The sequence below is a fragment of the Rhinatrema bivittatum genome, chromosome 16 (genome assembly GCF_901001135.1).
Source record: "Rhinatrema bivittatum chromosome 16, aRhiBiv1.1, whole genome shotgun sequence".
Taxonomy (NCBI): Eukaryota; Metazoa; Chordata; class Amphibia; order Gymnophiona; family Rhinatrematidae; genus Rhinatrema; species Rhinatrema bivittatum.
This window is the reverse complement of record NC_042630.1, coordinates 20,818,195-20,837,485: the sequence shown is the minus strand read 5'-3', so window position 1 is coordinate 20,837,485 and position 19,291 is coordinate 20,818,195. Positions and strand designations below refer to the sequence as shown.

Here is a 19,291-nt window from a genome sequence, read left to right as displayed (position 1 = left end):
TAACAAAAATGGCACATGTGACACTAGAGACAGGCGCTGAAATAACATCACTTTGGCATCAATATCCAGACCACTGGCATCATTTTTTATATCTGTGGGAAAGCAGGGCAGGAGCGAGTGGGGCTCTCTCCTGTCCTTTTCAGGATCCAGACCCCACAGAAATGAGTAAGTGGGGCCCAGGGAGGTCTCTAACTCTGGCCAGTGTTTTGGAGGGGGAGCAGGAGTGGCCGAGAGAGACTCTGGCTCAGGCCCACCAGGAAGGCCCAGGCCCCAAGATTTATTTTAAGTCGTGTTCCAGAGGGTTGGAGGGTCCCAGGGAGGTACTAGCTGGGCTTGGGTAGGCCTAACCCCATTAATGTCTTAGGAGCAGGAGAGGGGCTAAGTTTGGAGTATTTTTTGTTTTGGTGGGCTGTTAAAGTTTTCTTAAAAAAAAAATAAAATAAAATTACAAACTAAAAAAATGAACCCAACCCTACCCACCCCGCCCCCCCCCCCCAACAAAAAAGTGAAGCGAACCGAAAAGTTTTGGGCTGAACATACCTGCACTTCAATGCATAACTGCATTTGTCTTAAATATAAAGACGTTTGGTTGGGAAGGAATAAGGAAAAGGGCTTTGCAGGGGGTGAAGATCCCTGATGAGAACTGAATGGAAAGGTGTAATAGTAAAAGTCTCCCACCTCGTTCCTGGTTCACTACGGCCAGCAGACGGAACATAAGGGCGGCACATGTGGCTGCGAAGAAGCCCCTCCAGTAATTGCGAACAGCAAAGTGTGTGGCAGTGGCCTCCACACTGAACAGGACCCCTGTGGAATGGGGAGAACAGTGTTGCTGAAGTTAGATACAGACAAGAATAAATTAAATTCCTATAAATTTATCTGGTAGCTCTGGCAGAAAGAATTAAGGGTCCTGGCTTGGGAGTGGAGGAGTAACCTAGTGGTTAGAGCCGCAGGCTATGAACTAGGGACCCCAGGGTTCAAATCCCACTGCTGCTCCTTGTGACCTTGGTTAAGTCACTCTACCCTCCGTTGCCTCAGGTATAAACTTAGATTGTAAGCCTTTTGGGGAGAGGGAAGTACCTACAAGTACCTGAATGTAATCCACTCTGAAGTGTCAAAAAGCAGAATATAAATCAAATAAATAAGTGATGTAGGATTCTTAGAGAACAGTCACAGGCAGCAGAGAAGCTTTCCTTCCAACTCCTCCTGAGACAGGGGAGATGCAAATCATAGCCCATTGAAATGTATTCTCTTGAATGACAATGTGGGGGGTGAAAAAAAGTCACTTTTTCACATAAAGGTACAATTCACCCTATCCTATTGCTCACCAGCAGAAATTATAGTAAAGTAATGAGCAAGATTCCTTCCTACCTAGAATGGGAGTTTTTGAGACTATAGAAGTTCCTTTTTCAGACATCTGATGAAGGGAACTCTGCAACCTCAAAATCAAATAAAATCATCATCTTAGGATAACTCAAATATCATAACCTATAAAAAAATCTAGTTTCCCCCCAGGGGAGACTTAAACTTCCCCTCTACTGAGCTTATGGACCCAATAAACCCAATGGACAAGATCTTAACCTGGGAGTGAAGCCCAGGGTCCATCAGGCCAGTCCCCTAACTCATACACCTTTAAGGAAAGAAATTCATGATATTTTACCTCCAACAGGGGCAACGAAGCAGCAGGCTACTCCCACGGCTGCTCCCGCGATCAGCATCTCATATTTTCTGCTTGGGTTCTAGGTGTCAAGTGGAAGATGTTGACCATTAACCCCTTTGTTTATTGTTGCAATAATTTTTGTCCTTCTTGTTTTTAACTTGCTCTTTCAATGTTTGAACAATGCAAGCCATCTTGTACTACACTGTTCAAAATGGCAGATTAGAAGCATTTTAAATACATAAATAAAGGCTTAGAAAAACAGTGACTATCTCATGGTGCTATGCTGCTCCTTCTCCTCTCTAGCACAAAATTTCATATTTAAGTCCTGGTGACAGTCATTGCGGACCCTGGAGTGATGACACACATATAAAAGACAGTGCAGAGAGACAAATTCAGTAAAGAGAGATTTTATTTTTTTTTACCTCTTTAGTTCCAGCAAATTTGACCATGATCTTTCCTAGAAGTGTCGCCAGGATTGTGGCCATGTGCACAAAGGGACCCTTGCAGGAGAAGAAGGTAAAAGAGAAGAGGTTGGGATACACACAGAGGCACAAGAGGCTTCCTCCCTTCCCCCCATATGCACAACCAAGAAGATGGAAAGGATGGTTGCATTCTTCTAACACGGTACACAGCAGCTGATCAGTAGGTGTGCACCACTAGGCTGATGCATCCAAATAACCAGAAAGAGCAAAGGAGTACAATGTGGCTCCAGCATTATTAGAACTGCTGAACAGAAATAAGAGCATGAGTTATTTGGTTCCTAGGGGTTGGTGCAAGGGTGTTAGGCGCCCTAGGCGAATCTTACAGCCTTGCCCCTCCCAACCCAGCCCTCCTCATACAAAGTAAAAAATTATGTATTTCTAATAACGGATTTTACATGAAAGGAAAATCTTTTGAGATAAAAATATCACTTACAACAACATGCTGTTTAAATGCACTGCTGTGGTGCCAGCCAAAAAACCCTACAAACGTCACTTTGAATCCATATGGTATTAGGCCTATCATAATGCATGCTGCATGTGGGTTTGGCTCTGAGAAAGCTCTTAGTAAACTGAATTACAATTACAATGTAGTAAAGCTCCCATATCAAAACAGCATTAACTGCTAGAATTCAAACAGCAACCATCTTACTATGAAAAGGCAACAATGCCCTAAAACACCAATATACCTCCTATTAGGAAAACAGAACAAGCCAGGCTGTTATAAATCCCTGCACACTAAACCCGTGGTTATTCTGGCTAAATCCTGTCTGAATATTGACCCCTTTCTTTATCATCCTGCTACACCAGTCTAGACACTTGGGTTTACACTGTCTACTAGCAGATGAAGACAGAGGACACACCTTTCTTGTGACATCATTACTACTATATAAGATGGTACAATGTAGGAAAAAGCCACCAGTGTTGTCAGATGGGCACTTTTCATGCCCAACTGGGCTACTTTTCAATGAGCGTGTGTGAGAAATGTTTTCATTTCATTTTTTTGGCTGCGGGATTTTGGGCTACTTTTTTTTTTTTTTTTTTTTTTACTTGGGCATCTTTTTCGGCGTCTTCTGCCTGGACTCTGGAAGCGCTTTTGGACAAAGTGGGTCCGGGGCCTCTGTCTGAGCTGTCTTTTCTCAGCCCTCTTTCTCTTCTCTCCCCTACTGGCTGGTTGCTGACTATGTCAGCTCTGGGTGCTCTTTTCATTTCTTTCTGAGGGAACGAACATCAGCAGGCCTTTGCACATTTGGCTTTGGAAGTCAGTGCATTAGCAGCATGAACCAGAGGGAGCGTCAGGTCAAGCCTCTATCTAGGTCCCTCAGGTGGGGTTTTCACCAGAATTCTTTTTTTGTTTTTTTTACACCAGGCCTTCTGTGCCATACAGATGCCCTAGTGGGGGAAGTGCTCCAGGTGCTGGAGTCCAAAGAATTTCCCTTGCCCTTCTTCCAGGGAAGTCTCGGTGGCAAAGCATCTCAGGTTATCCAGTGGGGTACTGGATTTGGGTGGGGGAGGTCCTTGTTGAGGATTTTCTTGAATTCGGGGGTGGAAGGACTCCTCCCTTCCCCAAAAGGAAACTAAAACTCCATCCTCTCTGCAATTAAATCTTGATTTCCCAAGAATCGTGCTTCTGTATTCTGTATCAACTGAAGCCTGTGCGCTCATTTTCTGGTCAGCCCACAAAAAGAATTTTCCAGTAGTCAATTAAGACCTACACAACCAATTTTAAGCTTTTAAGTCCAAAAAGGGTCAACGATACTGAATTACTTTAAGTTGAAAGTATGCCTTCTGCACTATTTATTCAACACATGCTTCCATAGATAAGCTAGAATCCAAAAGGAGCCCCAAGTTTCTCACTTTTGATGACATGGTCCTCTAAAAATGGAGGGTAACTCATAACCAAAAGTATTTTATCATAACAACAAATACAATCTCTGTTTTTTTCTTTTATTAAACATGAGAATGACTCATCTGCAAACCAAGAAGCCAAATTGGCTAAATACAAATATTTAAAAGTCACTGCTTCACTGATCTCACCCCAGCTGGAATCAGAAACCGGATATCAATATATAAACGACGAATGATACCCAGTTTTTGGAATTTTTCTGCACAAGGCCTCATAAAACTTTTAAACAGCAAGGGGGATAGTCAAGAACTCTCAGGAGCTCCAATATGCATCATCTAAGGCACAGACAGAGTTATCAACCTGTTCTCCTTCTTAGGATTTCCTGTGGATCAGTGGCCTCTGCAGTTGCAGTCCCTTCTTATCAAGCTTCCCTTTTGATGGAGAAAGGGGTCAAGGATCTAGGTGAGACTAAGCCTCCAAAGCTCCCTGAAGACTGAGGCCATTAGGCCTCTTGATCTTTCAGAGGCTGTGGTCATTTCATGGCAGCAAGAAGATACAGGCCGAGTAAGCAGTCCTCCTCTCAGATGAGGTATAGAGGGAAGAATCAATCCTTTCGTGGAGCCAGAAAAACAAAACCAGAAATTGACAGGAACTACTCTCAGGCAACCCAATGTGGAGCAACAGGTCCCCTATTTGGTGATGCCAGTGAGCAGATGCCTTTGACAGTATTACCGAGAGTAGACTCGCATCACTTCAGACCAATGGGTCTTGGATGTGGTACAGAATGGTTATTCCCTAGAGTTCACCACTTCTATTTCCAATACCTTTATGGTATCTCCTTGCATGTCCTAGTCCCAAAAGCTTGAGATGCAGGCTATGCTGGAAAAGCTCCAGTTTCTGCAGCCTGTGGCTCTAGTGCTGTGTGAGGCTCAGAGACAAGGTCCCTACAGTTCGCTGTCAGAACAACACAGGACACCGATGGGAAGCTATGCCTCCTCTGCTCGGCTAGGAACTCACATTCAGAAGTAGAGATCCTGTGGAGTGGAGGTCCAGATGAGGAGGGAAATAGCCAACTAGTGGGTATAATTTGGCACAAACAGGGAAATGGGGAGGGTCAGGGATTCACACTGCCATAACCAGCTACAGATTTCCTTTTTTTTTTTTTTTAAACATTTGAAGGGGATGGAATGGCAGTCCCGGGTGGTGGTAGCAGCGACACATTTTTAAAAATATTTTTGGCAGGCCTCTGGTTATCTTTAGGACTAGCTTGGTCCCATCCAGAGTTAGTCGGAGAACTTCACCCAGCTGGCGATGATATTCAGTGTTAGTTGGGTAAATGCACACCACGTCCTTGAACACCCCAATTTACCTCTCTTTCTTATCCATCTAAGTTTTAGCCATATTATGACTTCACAACTAAAGCACAGTCATTGAGTGGAGAGGGTAATATAAAACACAAGGTTTGTCTGGCTATGTCCTGAACATTGGTAGGGCTCTTTGGTGGAGCACAAGGTCTGCACCTTGAGAAGCACTTGGAGATGGATATGGCAGGATCTCCACACCAGGTAATGGGGTAACCACCCACCCCCTCCAAATTGCAGCTGATGCCCTCTCTTACAGCCTTCTCCAGACTCACCACTTTGCCCAGAAAGATAGTGCTGCCAGCGGCCAGGGTGCAGATCACCCCAATCAGCTTGGCTATGAAGGTTCTGAACGTGAAGAACTCCGCCAGCACCACACCCCGCAAGGTGACTTTCAACTCAGGGATCCCCGAGCCTAAAGCAGGAAAGAGGAGAAAGAGAGAGAGAAAGGGAAGACATTTTTGCAGAAGCCTCAGTGTCCGGGCTGTTTACATGCAAACACCTAGTGATGTTGTGACAACAGGAGAGTCGCAAAATCTGCTACCTCTGTTTCCTTTTATGAGTCATCTGACGACATGGCAGAGAGAGAAGCAGCAAGGGAACTGTCACCTCATCTCCTCCTTGGGTTGGACAACAAGCTTGCGTCACCAAGGACAGGCTGGGTTAGTTCCTGATTTATTTCCCCCACAACAGTGCCTCAACAAACATATTTCCTGCTTTGAGTGGGAGAAATCAGAAAGGCATTCATGTGCGGTCTGGCTCAGCTTTCCCTGGTTACCTGAAACTAGAGTTACCGCTGTTCCCAGGTAATCCGAGACAGGCGGATCTAATCCTGGGTTTAGCCCACCAGGGCAAACCTGGACTTGTAGCTGCTGCTTTTTTTTTTTGAGAGACACTGGCACTACAAGTCTAGAAAGACAATGAGGATAAAACCAGGACTTGCTCAGTCTGCCCTTGATGCTCAGCTCTATTTCCACAAATTGAACCTCCTTTAGAAAAGAGATTAGGGTCACCACCTCATCCTGGTCAACATGAAGAAGCTGATCTAGCATGCAGGGAGATAGTCATATATTTTTGCAAGTACAAAAGAACATAAGAAATTGCCATGCTGGGTCAGACCAAGGGTCCATCAAGCCCAGCATCCTGTTTCCAACAGAGGCCAAAACCAGGCCACAAGAACCTGGCAATTACCCAAACACTAAGAAGAACCCATGCTACTGATGCAATTAATAGCAGTGGCTATTCCCTAGGTATAATTGATTAATAGCAGGTAATGGACTTCTCCTCCTAGAACTTATCCAAACCTTTTTTGAACCCAGCTACACTAACTGCACTAATCACCTCCTCTGGCAACAAATTCCAGAGCTTTATTGTGCATTGAGTGAAAAAGAATTTTCTCCGATTAGTCTTAAATGTGTTACTTGCTAACTTCATGGAATGCCCCCTAGTCCTTCTATTATTCAAAAGTGTAAATAACCGAGTCACATCTACTCGTTCAAGGAAAACAGAACTATAAGTTCCTGCATGCAGTGGGGCAAAACCAGGATAGGATCAGCCTCTTCGGACTGATCTGGGTGAGGTGGCAAACCTTTACAGCAGAATTTTCCTAAACCTGTCTTGGGGACCCTACAGCCACTCGGGTTGTCAGAACATTCCCAATGAATATGTAATGAGATACAATTTGCATATGCTGGGTGTGGGATTCACAGGACAGATTTGGGAAGTCCTGATGTAGGGAAATCAGACCTACAAGTTCCTGCATGCAATGAGAACTGAATCAACTTTTCTTGGTTATCCTTCTAACTACCCATATGCCTTGGAAGTCTGGTAGGATCTCCTACAGAGCCTCTTCTCGATGGTACCTCAGAGAAGGCCTGGAGGAGCAAGGCACACTTCTGGACTCTGTACCCAGCATGCTCTGCAGCAGCACAGTTACCTGCCGCCTGAGGGGAGATGTACTTGGCCACACCCGCGGACACCATCATTAGGAGGACGTGATAGAGGACCCAGGAGAAGTACTGTAAATAGCGATAATCTTCCAATACATCGTATACCCAAAGGTTGGCTGCAAGAAAAAAATGCAGTGAGTCAGGAAGGTAGGAGGGGAAGGGGATGCGACTGGCAGGCTTAATCTATCCACTGCTGTGGGACTAATCCAGTGATATAGCCACAACTTGACTAATTGTGTAGGAGAAAATAATCAGTTGTGATGCAGCTGCTTACTGCGGGTTCAAAGCAGAAATACTTGTTCAGTGTGTGTAGTATGCAAAGGAGACCTTTTGTTTCCTTGGGCTGGAATCAGTGTGTACAGTGTATAAGGGAGACCTGCCACCTCAGGCTGGATTGGTGTGTGTGTAGTGTACAAAGGAGACCTGCCATATTCTTGGGCTGATATATGTGTGGTAACTAAGGATACCTGCATTCTCCTCAGAATGTAAGGACATGTGCAGTATTAAAAAAAAAAAAGAACTCCTCTGTTGGTCTACAGTTACTGATAGATAATTGGTTCCCAATGAGGACAATCTTTGTCCCTCTGCATGACTTAACTCTGGAGGAAATGGGATCCAACTCAAAGGGGTTTTCTTTTCCTTCTTAGTTAATGCTAAAGATGTTAGGAAAAGGGGGGAAAACATGGAGCACCTCTCTGAAACTTGGAGATGGTGACGTCCAGGCCAAAGCTGATGATGGCCATGCTGATTCCCAGTAGGAAGAGAAATATCCAATCCTCGCCAAACTTTATGATCTGATTCCGGATGGATAGGCTTATAGCTGCAAGAGAAACACACTCGAGTAAAGTTTCACCCAGGGAACCCAAGAATTTTACTCTCCTTTAGATTCACGTCTGCCCTCTCTTCTCCCCTCCTGCCTATCTCTCTTGCTCTGCTATTTGTAGCTCTTTCTCCTCTCTCGTCTCTGCCATTTCTCTTTTCTCTCTTATTTGTTTCTTTATATATTTCAATCTCCTTTTTCTACTTTATTAAAAAAAAAATAGGGTTTGTCATTTTGGAAAGCTTCACCTTCCTTAAAGGTTCATCAAGGTGCAACTATGCTGTTTATGATCAAAAAACACCATTAAAACTATTATGATTCACCCAACGTATGAAGAGAGACCTCCGGAGAGGAGGAGATGACAATACCTTGAGACATCACTGAGATACCTGAAGTATGAATACAGCCAAAGAGCTCAATGAAAGCCAAAGTCTGAATACAGCACACACAGCTGAAGAGAGACCTCGGGGGAGGAGACGCCCAAAATCTGAATACAGCATAAACAGGTGAAGTGGTGCATGCGAATGTGTGTCAATGTAAGACTTATCTTACTTGCTCTTCCTGTACTGCCAGGTTTTCTGCTGGTGCCTGGAGGCTCAGCCCCAGCCTAAGCTGGCATCACACAACTCTTTCTAGGAAATATAGGAAGAGTTTCACCTCAGGAAAACCCAGAAACTCTGGATCCATCCAGTTAAATGCCTCCAATTAGCATGAGAAGATGAATGTGGAAAGTAGAGTAGGTCTCAGAAGTAGTACTGTGTGACCTTGCATAAGCTATGTAAAATTCTTATGCTCAGGAGGTAAAAAGTAAAAAGCTCTTTGAGATAAGGGCATGGTAAATGAATGAATTATCTTGGCCAGTATTTATTTATTTATAAAGTTATGTATCATTTATCAACATTTCTAAGCGATTTACAAAGTACATTCATAAATGTAATAAACAAACATTGTAAATCAAAAAAATCAAATCACAAACAATAAAACAAACATAAAAACATAACAGATGGCTTCCCAACCCATCCTGGTGATCCTATTGTGCAAAGGTGGCCAACCGGTCATATATCAAGAGCCAAAAAACTAGAATTCACAGTAGCAAAGAACCACCATACCTATCATGAGTGTGGAGGGGGATGAAGCTGCCCCTCCAAAAGAAAAGGCCTAGCCACAAAAAGACACACATTCTCTCTCTCAGCCACAAAAATACATATATACTCCCTCTCTCTCCCAACCACAAACAGACAAACACTGCCTCTCTCTCCTAGCTACACACACACACTCTCTCTCTCTGGAGCAAAAAGACACACACACTGTCCCGTAAACACACAAACATTGTGCTGTTGGTCATGTACTCATTCAATGAGCACCCCCCCCCCCCCAACCCAGCACTGCCATATTATATAAAGCTCTTGCTTGCTTGCTGTTGGCCCTTCCACAGCTTGCAGCAGTCCCCTCCATTTCCCATTTCCACCCTCTCTCGGCAACCCTACTACTCTCCAGGAGACTCACTGGTTCCATTTCATACAGAAGCCCTCAGAAAGCCATGAGTAAACTGAATTATAATTACAATATAACCTCCCATACCAAAACAGCACTAACTGCCAGCATTCATACAGTAATGAAAAGGCAATACCGCAAATATCACACCAATCCTTAGAACACCCCCTCATTTGCATAAATTTTAGATCCTGCCAGTGAACTGCCTAAACAGTGTATCTATGTATCTGCAGAACCGCCAGGAGCTGAGGACTGTGCTGTGCACCACCTCCTCTCCCTATGCTGTCCAATCACAGCATGGAAAAGGAGGCAGGGATACAGCACTGCTCTCCTCCAATAGGCTCTGACCTGCCTTTCTCTTCCTCTAACGAAAAGACTGTGGGAAAAAGGAGGATCCACCTGGAAAACCGGACATTTAGTGTCCAGTCAGGTCACTGTACAGAATGCCTGAAAACCTGGCTGTCCGGTCCAAAACTGGACGGTTGGCAACCCTAGCGGTCGGCAACGCAGAAGGACTTTTACTCAAGAGCTGCAGTTGAAGCTCAGAAAAGCCACATGCAGCTCGCAAGTCGACAGTTGGCCACCCCTGCTTTAGCGGACCATATTTACAGGATATTCACAATGAATATACATGAGATAAAATTTGCTTACACAGATGGAACAGGACCATCTATATAGGAAATGACAGCAGAAAAAGAACAAATTGACCCATCCAGTCTGCTCAGTTGCAAATCTTTCACTTTGGGTAAATAAGCATAGAAATTCCAAAACAACCCAATCCCAGCTCCCTCTGCCATGCATTTGACCTGAACTTTTAATCACAGCCCTCCAGATCAATCCCAGAAACAGGTCCAGAGTGCCAGCCTCTACCATGCCCACTGGGAATGCTTCGGGCCTTGTCATCTTCCTCCTATGATTCTAACATTATCTAACGTAATTCTAGATGTTCTATGTATTCGACTAAGGAATTATATTTCCTGCTTGTTCAGTTTTCAGTGTAAACCGGCCTGATTTGCATTTTATGCAAGAAGGTCGGTATATAAAAATTAAAAATAAATAAATAAAAATAAATAACACCCAGGTTCCTTTCCATGCCTTTGGTAGCCATTTAGATGATTAGAAAACTTGCTAATAATTTTGCAGCTAACCAAAACTAACAAAGCCATTGTCTAAAACATTCAGTAATCTTCCTCATTGAAGTCTGGATTTTAAGCATGATCTCTCCATGAGGGGTTACCCTAATGCCTTCTTGGAAGTCCAATGCAGTCATACCACCGCTGTTAGAATTGTAACCACCGCGCCCTGCAGATTATTACACCAATGCCTTCTTGAAAGCATAAGCTGTTAGAGCTAGAATCATTATGACAGCTGAGAACTTGCAGAATCTCAGCAGGGATTTCAGGGCTTTCTAGCTCAACTCTAGGTCTCTGGTTAGCTCCTAACTGCCACCTGGGCCTGCAATGGCAAAATGCCAGCTGGCAGGGCCCATCTCCAATAGGATCCATTTTGTCTTTAAACAATAGGTTGATCCAGTCAGTCCTAGTTGAAACCCTAGGTGTTTTGTTGCCCTCCCCCTCTTCCTTCCTTGGTAGATTCTATCGGAACCCTTCACTGGCTTCTCTCTTTTTTCAACAATGTTGAAAGTGTCTAAATTCTGCTTACAGGGGTTAGTGTGGTGGGGTTAGAGTAAGGCTGCCTGGGTGAATCTGGGACACTTTTCCTAGCCTTAGTCTCAGTAGTGAGCAATCAGTTCATTGGGGTGGGGGTTCATTCTCTGATGGACTGACCCCATGGAAAACTTATAATGTACTTTCAAGGTATGCTTAAAAGCACATTCTTTGTTACTACAAAATATTTTGGATCCAATATAAAAGCCTAAGAGCTGGTGGATATATTCATCATACAGGTCTATAAAATACTAAGTGGAATAAAACAGGTAAATGTAAATTGGTTATTTACTCTTTCAAAAAATACAAAGACTAAGGGACACTCCATGAAGTTAGTAAGTAGCACATTCAAAACAAAACAAATTAGATAAAATTCTTTTTCCACACAATGCACTATTAAGCTATGAAATACATTGCTGAAGGATGTGCTTAAGGCAGTTAGCTGGGTTTAAAAAGGTTTTGGACAAGTTCCTGGAAGAGAAGTTCATAAACTATAGTCAAGTAGACTTGGGAAATAGCTGCTACTTGCCACTGCATGATAGCAGCTTAAAATATATTTACTATTTGGGATCTTGCCAGGTACTTGTGACCTGGATTGGCTACTGTTAGAAACAGGATACTGGGCTTGAAGGACCCGCAGTCTGACTCAGCATGACAGTTCTTATATATTTATGTAGAATTCATTCTACCCCAGAAAAATTCAAATAAGTCAACAAAATCCAGCTGTTATCAACATGTACATTTGGTATAGGTAATTATATTTGAGGATTAATGCTTAAAGGCATGTGTTGTGATTTGTAACGCTTTAACAAACTATACCGGGGAAGGTATCAGATAGAAGTGCTCACAGTCTCACAGGCTCTTGCCCTATACAGGGCTACAACCCTTCTCATGTATCGGCACTGTTAAATCACGTCATCTACCATTGCCCCATGGTAAGCCTGTTTTATTTGTGTTCTTTATAATAAATCACCAAAAACTTTTCTTTAAAAATTTTTTCTTTTTTTACCCGTGAAAACTAATCACCATTATATTGTTATGTGATCTCTCTATTCAATAAAATTATTTAGTACTGTAACTTAATAAAATTACTTATCTTCACTTATTGTGTGCTCATTTGTTTGTTATCGGCTGGCTTCCTGCCCGACATTGTCAATGTTTCGGCGCAACGAGTGCGCCTGCTTCAGGGGCTTACTGCTCAATATTCTACAAAAAACACATTTTTGTTATTATCTTCTTATACATACATTTCTTAATGACTAAACACTCAATGGTACTCACTATTCACGTTAGCACTTTTTCACCCGCTTTCTCACAGCATTCAAATATGGTGCCTAAACACCTTCTCTATCTCAATGCCGGAAATACCTATGCTCTTTATTTCCTGTCAAGCATTGTTACAACACCTATCAGCTGATTTGTCTAGAACACTGACCAATCGACCTCCTTATTAAGCCCGTCTGGGGCTACTGTTTGTAATTTAAAAATCCACTTTTGCTCATGTTGTAATAAACGTAAGTTTAAATTGCCTCCTCTTTCGTCCTGCTCCATCACCTCTAACACCGTACTTTTTAAATTCCAAAAATCATGTGATTTATCTACACAGTGTTGCACCAGCGGGGCCTCTAATCTATTACGTTTCAATGCACTCTTATGCTCTATTAGGCGAGTTTTCAACTGGTAAAACCACAAGACAGTTGAAAACTCGCCTAATAGAGCATAAGAGTGCATTGAAACGTAATAGATTAGAGGCCCCGCTGGTGCAACCACTGTGTAGATAAATCACATGATTTTTGGAATTTAAAAGTACGGTGTTAGAGGTGATGGAGCAGGACGAAAGAGGAGGCAATTTAAACTTACGTTTATTACAACATGAGCAAAAGTGGATTTTTAAATTACAAACAGTAGCCCCAGACGGGCCTTAATAAGGAGGTCGATTGGTCAGTGTTCTAGACAAATCAGCTGATAGGTGTTGTAACAATGCTTGACAGGAAATAAAGAGCATAGGTATTTCCGGCATTGAGATAGAGAAGGTGTTTAGGCGCCATATTTGAATGCTGTGAGAAAGCGGGTGAAAAAGTGCTAACGTGAATAGTGAGTACCATTGAGTGTTTAGTCATTAAGAAATGTATCTATAAGAAGATAATAACAAAAATGTGTTTTTTGTAGAATATTGAGCAGTAAGCCCCTGAAGCAGGCGCACTCGTTGCGCCGAAACATTGACAATGTCGGGCAGGAAGCCAGCCGATAACAAACAAATGAGCACACAATAAGTGAAGATAAGTAATTTTATTAAGTTACAGTACTAAATAATTTTATTGAATAGGGAGATCACATAACAATATAATGGTGATTAGTTTTCACGGGTAAAAAAAGAAAAAAATTTTTAAGAAAAGTTTTTGGTGATTTATTATAAAGAACACAAATAAAACAGGCTTACCATGGGGCAATGGTAGATGACGTGATTTAACAGTGCCGATACATGAGAAGGGTTGTAGCCCTGTATAGGGCAAGAGCCTGTGAGACTGTGAGCACTTCTATCTGATACCTTCCCCGGTATAGTTTGTTAAAGCGTTACAAATCACAACACATGCCTTTAAGCATTAATCCTCAAATATAATTGTCTTTTGTTAGTTGATAAATTTTGAGGCAGTGAGCCGTTTTGTGTAAGATTTACATTTGGTATAGGTGACATGTACAGGTCAGAGACTTTGAATCAGGTTCCAGGATATTTTATATTAATATTCTCTATCAGGCAATACAAGTTTCTAGCCTTTGGTGTCCCAAGTTGAATTTCTGGCTCAGCAACTTTTTTTTCTCATTCTGTGGTCTTTTATTTATTATCAAAACTTAATTACACATTTCACATCCATAGAAACATCAAAGTGTGGTATACATTTGTATAAAATAACAACTACTCTCCGAATCCCACAACTGACTCCCCCTTCCTCCTATCCACTTAACAAATTATTAAAATACACAATAGTAGAATCAACCAAATTAATACCCTACCCAAATAAAACTATTTATCTTCTTAATCTAATCTATCCTGTGAATCTATGAAGTGACTGAAACAGATCAACCAACCAAACTGAGTCAATAGCCAGGTCTTGTTTTCTGAATTTTAGATATTCAGTTTTCAGCCTCATATCCAAAAGGTAAAGAATTCCACATTTTAGGACTGTAAAAAAAAAAAAAATAAGCGCTGTGAGCCGAGCAACAGGCAAACTGGCAATTCCAAAAGGGCTTTCTGCAAGGAGCATCAAGATCTAGATGGTTAGTAAAATTTTACCAACCCTTGCCAAGTACATTGGAAAATCTTTTCACAAATATTTAAAACAGCCGCGACATAATTTTAAACCTGGATGTGATCGATAACTGGCAGCCAGTGAAGATGGAGCAAGAGAGGCGAAACGTGCTCATGCATATATATATATATATATTTTTTTTTTTTTGCTCCTACCAAACGAGCGGCAGTATTCTGAACGATTGCAGGCCAGCGGGTGGAACAGGATCACTCCTGGCAGCTCCTGACATACCCCACCACAGTAACCTAATTTATTAGTAATTAGTTGTTGCACTATTGTTTCAAATCAGGTCTGAAAGATAATTTTGCCTAAGGATAGGAAAGGCAATCTAAACACACTGGAAACCTGTGTTTTCATAGTTAATTTTCTATCTAGCCAATCTCCTAAGCTCCAGACTTCGTTTTTTGGGAACAAGTGATCTATCCCCCACTTTTGGTGGACACAATAACTATCTGTTCCTTCAACTAATCCAAAAGAGCTCTGTTTTGGTTGGATTCAATTTCTCTGTTCCTTTTTTTGTTTTCTCTATCTCTGGTGCCCTTTTTTCTTTTCCATTTTAGTTCTCTCTCTTCCCTTTGGAGGGGATATTTTAATACATTCTCTTCCTTCTTTTGCCATTCTTCCTATTTTCGTCTATATCCTATGCTTTCTGCTTCTTTTCTCATCTCTTTCTTCCTATATTATCTTCCTTGATTCTTTCCCACACCTTCCCTCCTCCATTCAGGGTCCTTTGTCTCTCTCTCTCATCCCCATCTCTAGTTCTCTCCCTCTGTTATGTTCCCTGGTCCTGTCTCCCCCTCCCTCCACTCAATAACCGGTTCTGTCTCTCCCTCCCTCAGTCCTCTGTCTCCTTCTCTCTGCATCCTTCCCCCTCCATCTTAAGTCCTTTCTTCCTCTCCAACCATCCTGGATCTTTGCTCTCCCTCCATCTCTCTCTCTCTCTTTCCAGATTTATTTTATTTATTTTATTTAAATTCTTTTATATACCGTCGTTAAGCTGGGAGCCATCACAACGGTTAACAAAGAGGCACATAAATTAATGTTGCTAAATGCTCTCCTTATTGTCAATATCTATGTAAAGTAATATCTATGTAAAGTAAAAGATATACCAGTATTCACTGGACTTTCAATGCACACAAATGTATCTATGCATATTCATTGTCAATATCCTGAAAACCTAACTGGATGTGGGGTTCTCCAGGATAGATTTGGGAAGTTCTGCCCTACATCAAATGCTCAGGATACAGCCCATTAGCTGACACTCGCCAGCACAGGCCACGCCACCCCTCCTTCCCCTTATATCAGATGCTCAGCGATAGAGACCCTCTCCTTACATCAGGCACTCAGTGGTACAGCTCCTCCCCTTGTATTAGACAATGGGTGATATAGTGCCTTGCCTTTCACTGAACTGGAGTAGCCTAGTGGTTAGAGCAGCAGGCTGCTAACCAGGGAACTCAGGGTTTGAACCCCACTGCTGGTCTTTGTGACCTTGGGCAAGTCACCTTCCATTGCCTCAGGTACAAATTCAGGCCTAAATTCATCAAAATGTGAAGAGAGAGAGAGACTCTTTATAAGGCTTTCATAGTAGTCAACTCTTTATACCACCATCAAAACCTCACCTCGAGGAGGGCCAGCTAGTGGTGGTTTAGGGTTTTGGGGCCAGCTTTACATGCACAGTGAGATGTACGAACAGCACAGTACACGTCAGTGAAGATTTGACATGATATGGAGTGAGGTAAGTCACACAAAGATGAGATTTCTACAATGTTCTCTTGCCCTAGCTTGATGGACTCTCTTCCAGGGTATACTGTGCTGTTTGTACGTCTCACTAAGCATGTAAAAACAATAAGGTTCCTCAATTTCATTGATCCCACCCAAACCTCTCCCTAATCCTGCCCCTTTAAATAAATTCAAAAAATGTGCGCTGGTGTTGCGATAAATATGGCAGGCATTAGGGCAATAAGGCATTTTGATGAATGGCCCTGTAAAATTGGGAGCCCACTGGGAAAAGGGAAATACCTGCAGTATCTAAATGTTATCTGCTTTGAAGTGCCTGGAAAGTAGAATGCAGATAAATTATACTCACTCACCGATCCAGTCCCCTCCTCTTATACCAGACACTCAGGGATACAATCCCCTGTTCTTACACCAGTCACTTCTCATGTTGTACCTGCTCAGTGATCGAGCAATGTGTGTGTGTGTGAGATTTTGCTTTTATGCAGATCAAACACACAAATAATTATAAAGATACAGTTTATGTGAAATAATTTTTATAAATTAAGCTTTATAAAATATGACAAAATCAGAAATAAGTATAACAGGAAAAAAGAAAGCATTTTAAAAACATTGTATTTTCTTTCTAGAATTGTTTTCCAGAACTTTTTGTCCATGCTTTCAATTTCTTTTTTGTAAATTACTAAAAGTCTTCTATTATTTGTAGCCTGCGTGTGAAACACTGGCACTGCTGCTTCTTACCTGTACTCTGTGTAAATGGAGGATTTTCAATTTTTAGTGACTTTCAGCAACAGCAAAAATCACTTAAAGAAAATAAATAAATAAAAGAACCAATTTGTAAGCTCCCGTTTTACTCACGTTTAAAAAGCCAATAAGCTCCTGGCTACTCTTCTCACTACTGACTCGTTCTCTTTTGGAAAATACTGGTCTCCCAGGTCCCCTTCTGTCAGCTCGCTCTCTGCTTGGCTGTTCAGGCGCACTTCTCTGGCCAGGGGATCCCCCAGCATCTGCTCCTCCTGCGGCGGGGCCCTCTTCTCGCTCTTTGTAAGGCCCATGCCTCCTCCTCCAGGCTCAGAGAAGAGTTAACCAGGGCTCCCAGGGTCCAGGTACACCTGCAGCTCCCAGCACGTCAGGGGAACCCTCTGTCAGATGCTGCTGTTCTCTGAGACCTTTACCAGTCCTGTTCTGCCTGGTTTATATTCTTATTCCAGCCACCAGCAGGACTGGACTGGTCCCACCCATTCTGAGTGAGCCCTGCCTGAGTGAATTTAGAGGGTCTGGTTTAGATGAGGTGATGATTGCAGAATGAGCTCTGTGAAATGCTGCAGGCTGCTGGGACACCTGTACTGTCACAGGGCTGGCAGAGGAGCTGGCACACAGTTTGCCCAGATACAAAGCCTAAAAAAATTGCTTATTGTGTTTTACCTCATATATTTTACAGGTGGGTAAAAAAAAAAAAAAAAGATTGTGGCTCTCAATTGCAATCTCAAGTCTGCCAGGCAGCGCATTACTAGTTCCCTCGCATTCAGCTAATTTACATAGTGCTGAAAGCGCAAACTGGTTCCCTTGGCACCTCCAGATGCTTTCAACAGATGACAGTGATGTGCAATGGGCTGCGAGGAATCCGCAGATGCTGTTACATGCTGTGGTCCTAATACTGCAGATGTCCGGTTCAAATACCCCCCTCTAATGGGCAAAACTCTGGAAACTTTTATCAGGGATGTTTCTTGTACTTTCCAGGGTTTCTAGGCATCATTACAGTGAGAGAAAAGAAAGGCACACTGCTCCCCACTTCCCCCAGCTGACTAATTATTTCTTCCATTCCATGATGATTAGAGCGGCCAGCACTCCTGCATTTGAAGGGATTCCTCAATTTTTACTTGAAACAGTGACTTGCAGGGCAGATTTTAGGGGGTTATCTAGGGCATCAAAATTTGGGGAAGATGGGGCAGCAAAGTACTCAGAAAGCTCCACTTTAAAGGCAGGGCACCACAAGAGAAAGGGAATGGATGTTGGGCAGATGTGAGAGGTGGAGACCGAGAGGAAACTGGGGAAGTTGTGGAAAGAGGGTGCTGAGCAGGTGAGGGTGGGGTAGAAAGAGAATTCTGAGCAGCTAGAGGATAGAGAAAGAGGTTCCTGGGCACTACAACAAGGGGGCAAAGAAATATTCTGGGGGAAAAAGACAGAAGGAGGCCCTGTGGGCAAAGGGAGGGGTTTGCAGGACTTGGCAGAGAGATGAGAGGAGAGTTAGAGGTGGATGCTGAATGCAATGAAAGAGGGGGAGGCTGCCAGAGCTGTCACTGTTGTGCAAGTGTGAAAATTGGGGGGGGGAGGAGCGTGTGCAAGATCGAAGGTTCACCTAGAGCCCCTAATACCATTGCACCGGCCGTGATTCAAAGGAGATTTACAGTAAGTCGCTCTCCAAATCAAAATGATCTCACAAAATAGCTTTTACCATTAGGGTTGCCAACTGACACCATGTCATAAGGATTATGTTATTCCAGTCCTGATTTTGCTGTATTGCATTTATTGACTTCTAATTCTGATTCTCCCTTTGATTTTCCTAAGAAAAATAAGAAATGCAAATACATGCATGTAATAGGATAAAGCACAAGGCTGGATTTGCTTGTTCCTTAGGACATGGAACCAGTTACCAATCCTATGGGCCTATGAAGGTTTCACACTCAGTAGGCCATCTCTTTTTCTAGCGAGGATTTGAAATAGTGAGCCTTCTTGGCTTTGAGATAGGAACGCTGCCAAGGAGCTGAAGGACAAGTTAGAAGGAGACCACGATCTACTTTAGCCAGGTCACTCGTAACCATCCCTTTACTGGAAACGATATCTTACAAGCGGCCATGCTCCTATGGCTGGCAGCCAGGATTATATCCCCAGCAGCATGGTCAGGAATAATTGGGTATCTATTATATTACTGCATAAGAAGCCTCCACGTGTATTCACTTCCAGAGGCCTGACAGG

General features: G+C 42.8%; 1 protein-coding gene across 1 annotated transcript in view; it reads right to left on the bottom strand.

Moving 5' to 3' along the window:
- The window catches only part of LOC115077467 (chloride channel protein ClC-Kb-like), a 99,460-nt gene extending 82,090 nt beyond the window's left edge, over positions 1–17,370 (bottom strand). The window contains 8 exon segments of the mRNA XM_029579760.1: positions 679–804; positions 1,658–1,736; positions 2,080–2,157; positions 5,619–5,758; positions 7,280–7,408; positions 7,984–8,112; positions 17,057–17,096; positions 17,212–17,370. Coding sequence (XP_029435620.1) covers positions 679–804; positions 1,658–1,736; positions 2,080–2,157; positions 5,619–5,758; positions 7,280–7,408; positions 7,984–8,112; positions 17,057–17,096; positions 17,212–17,370 — 880 coding nt within the window.
- Between the last annotated feature and the right edge of the window lie 1,921 nt (positions 17,371–19,291).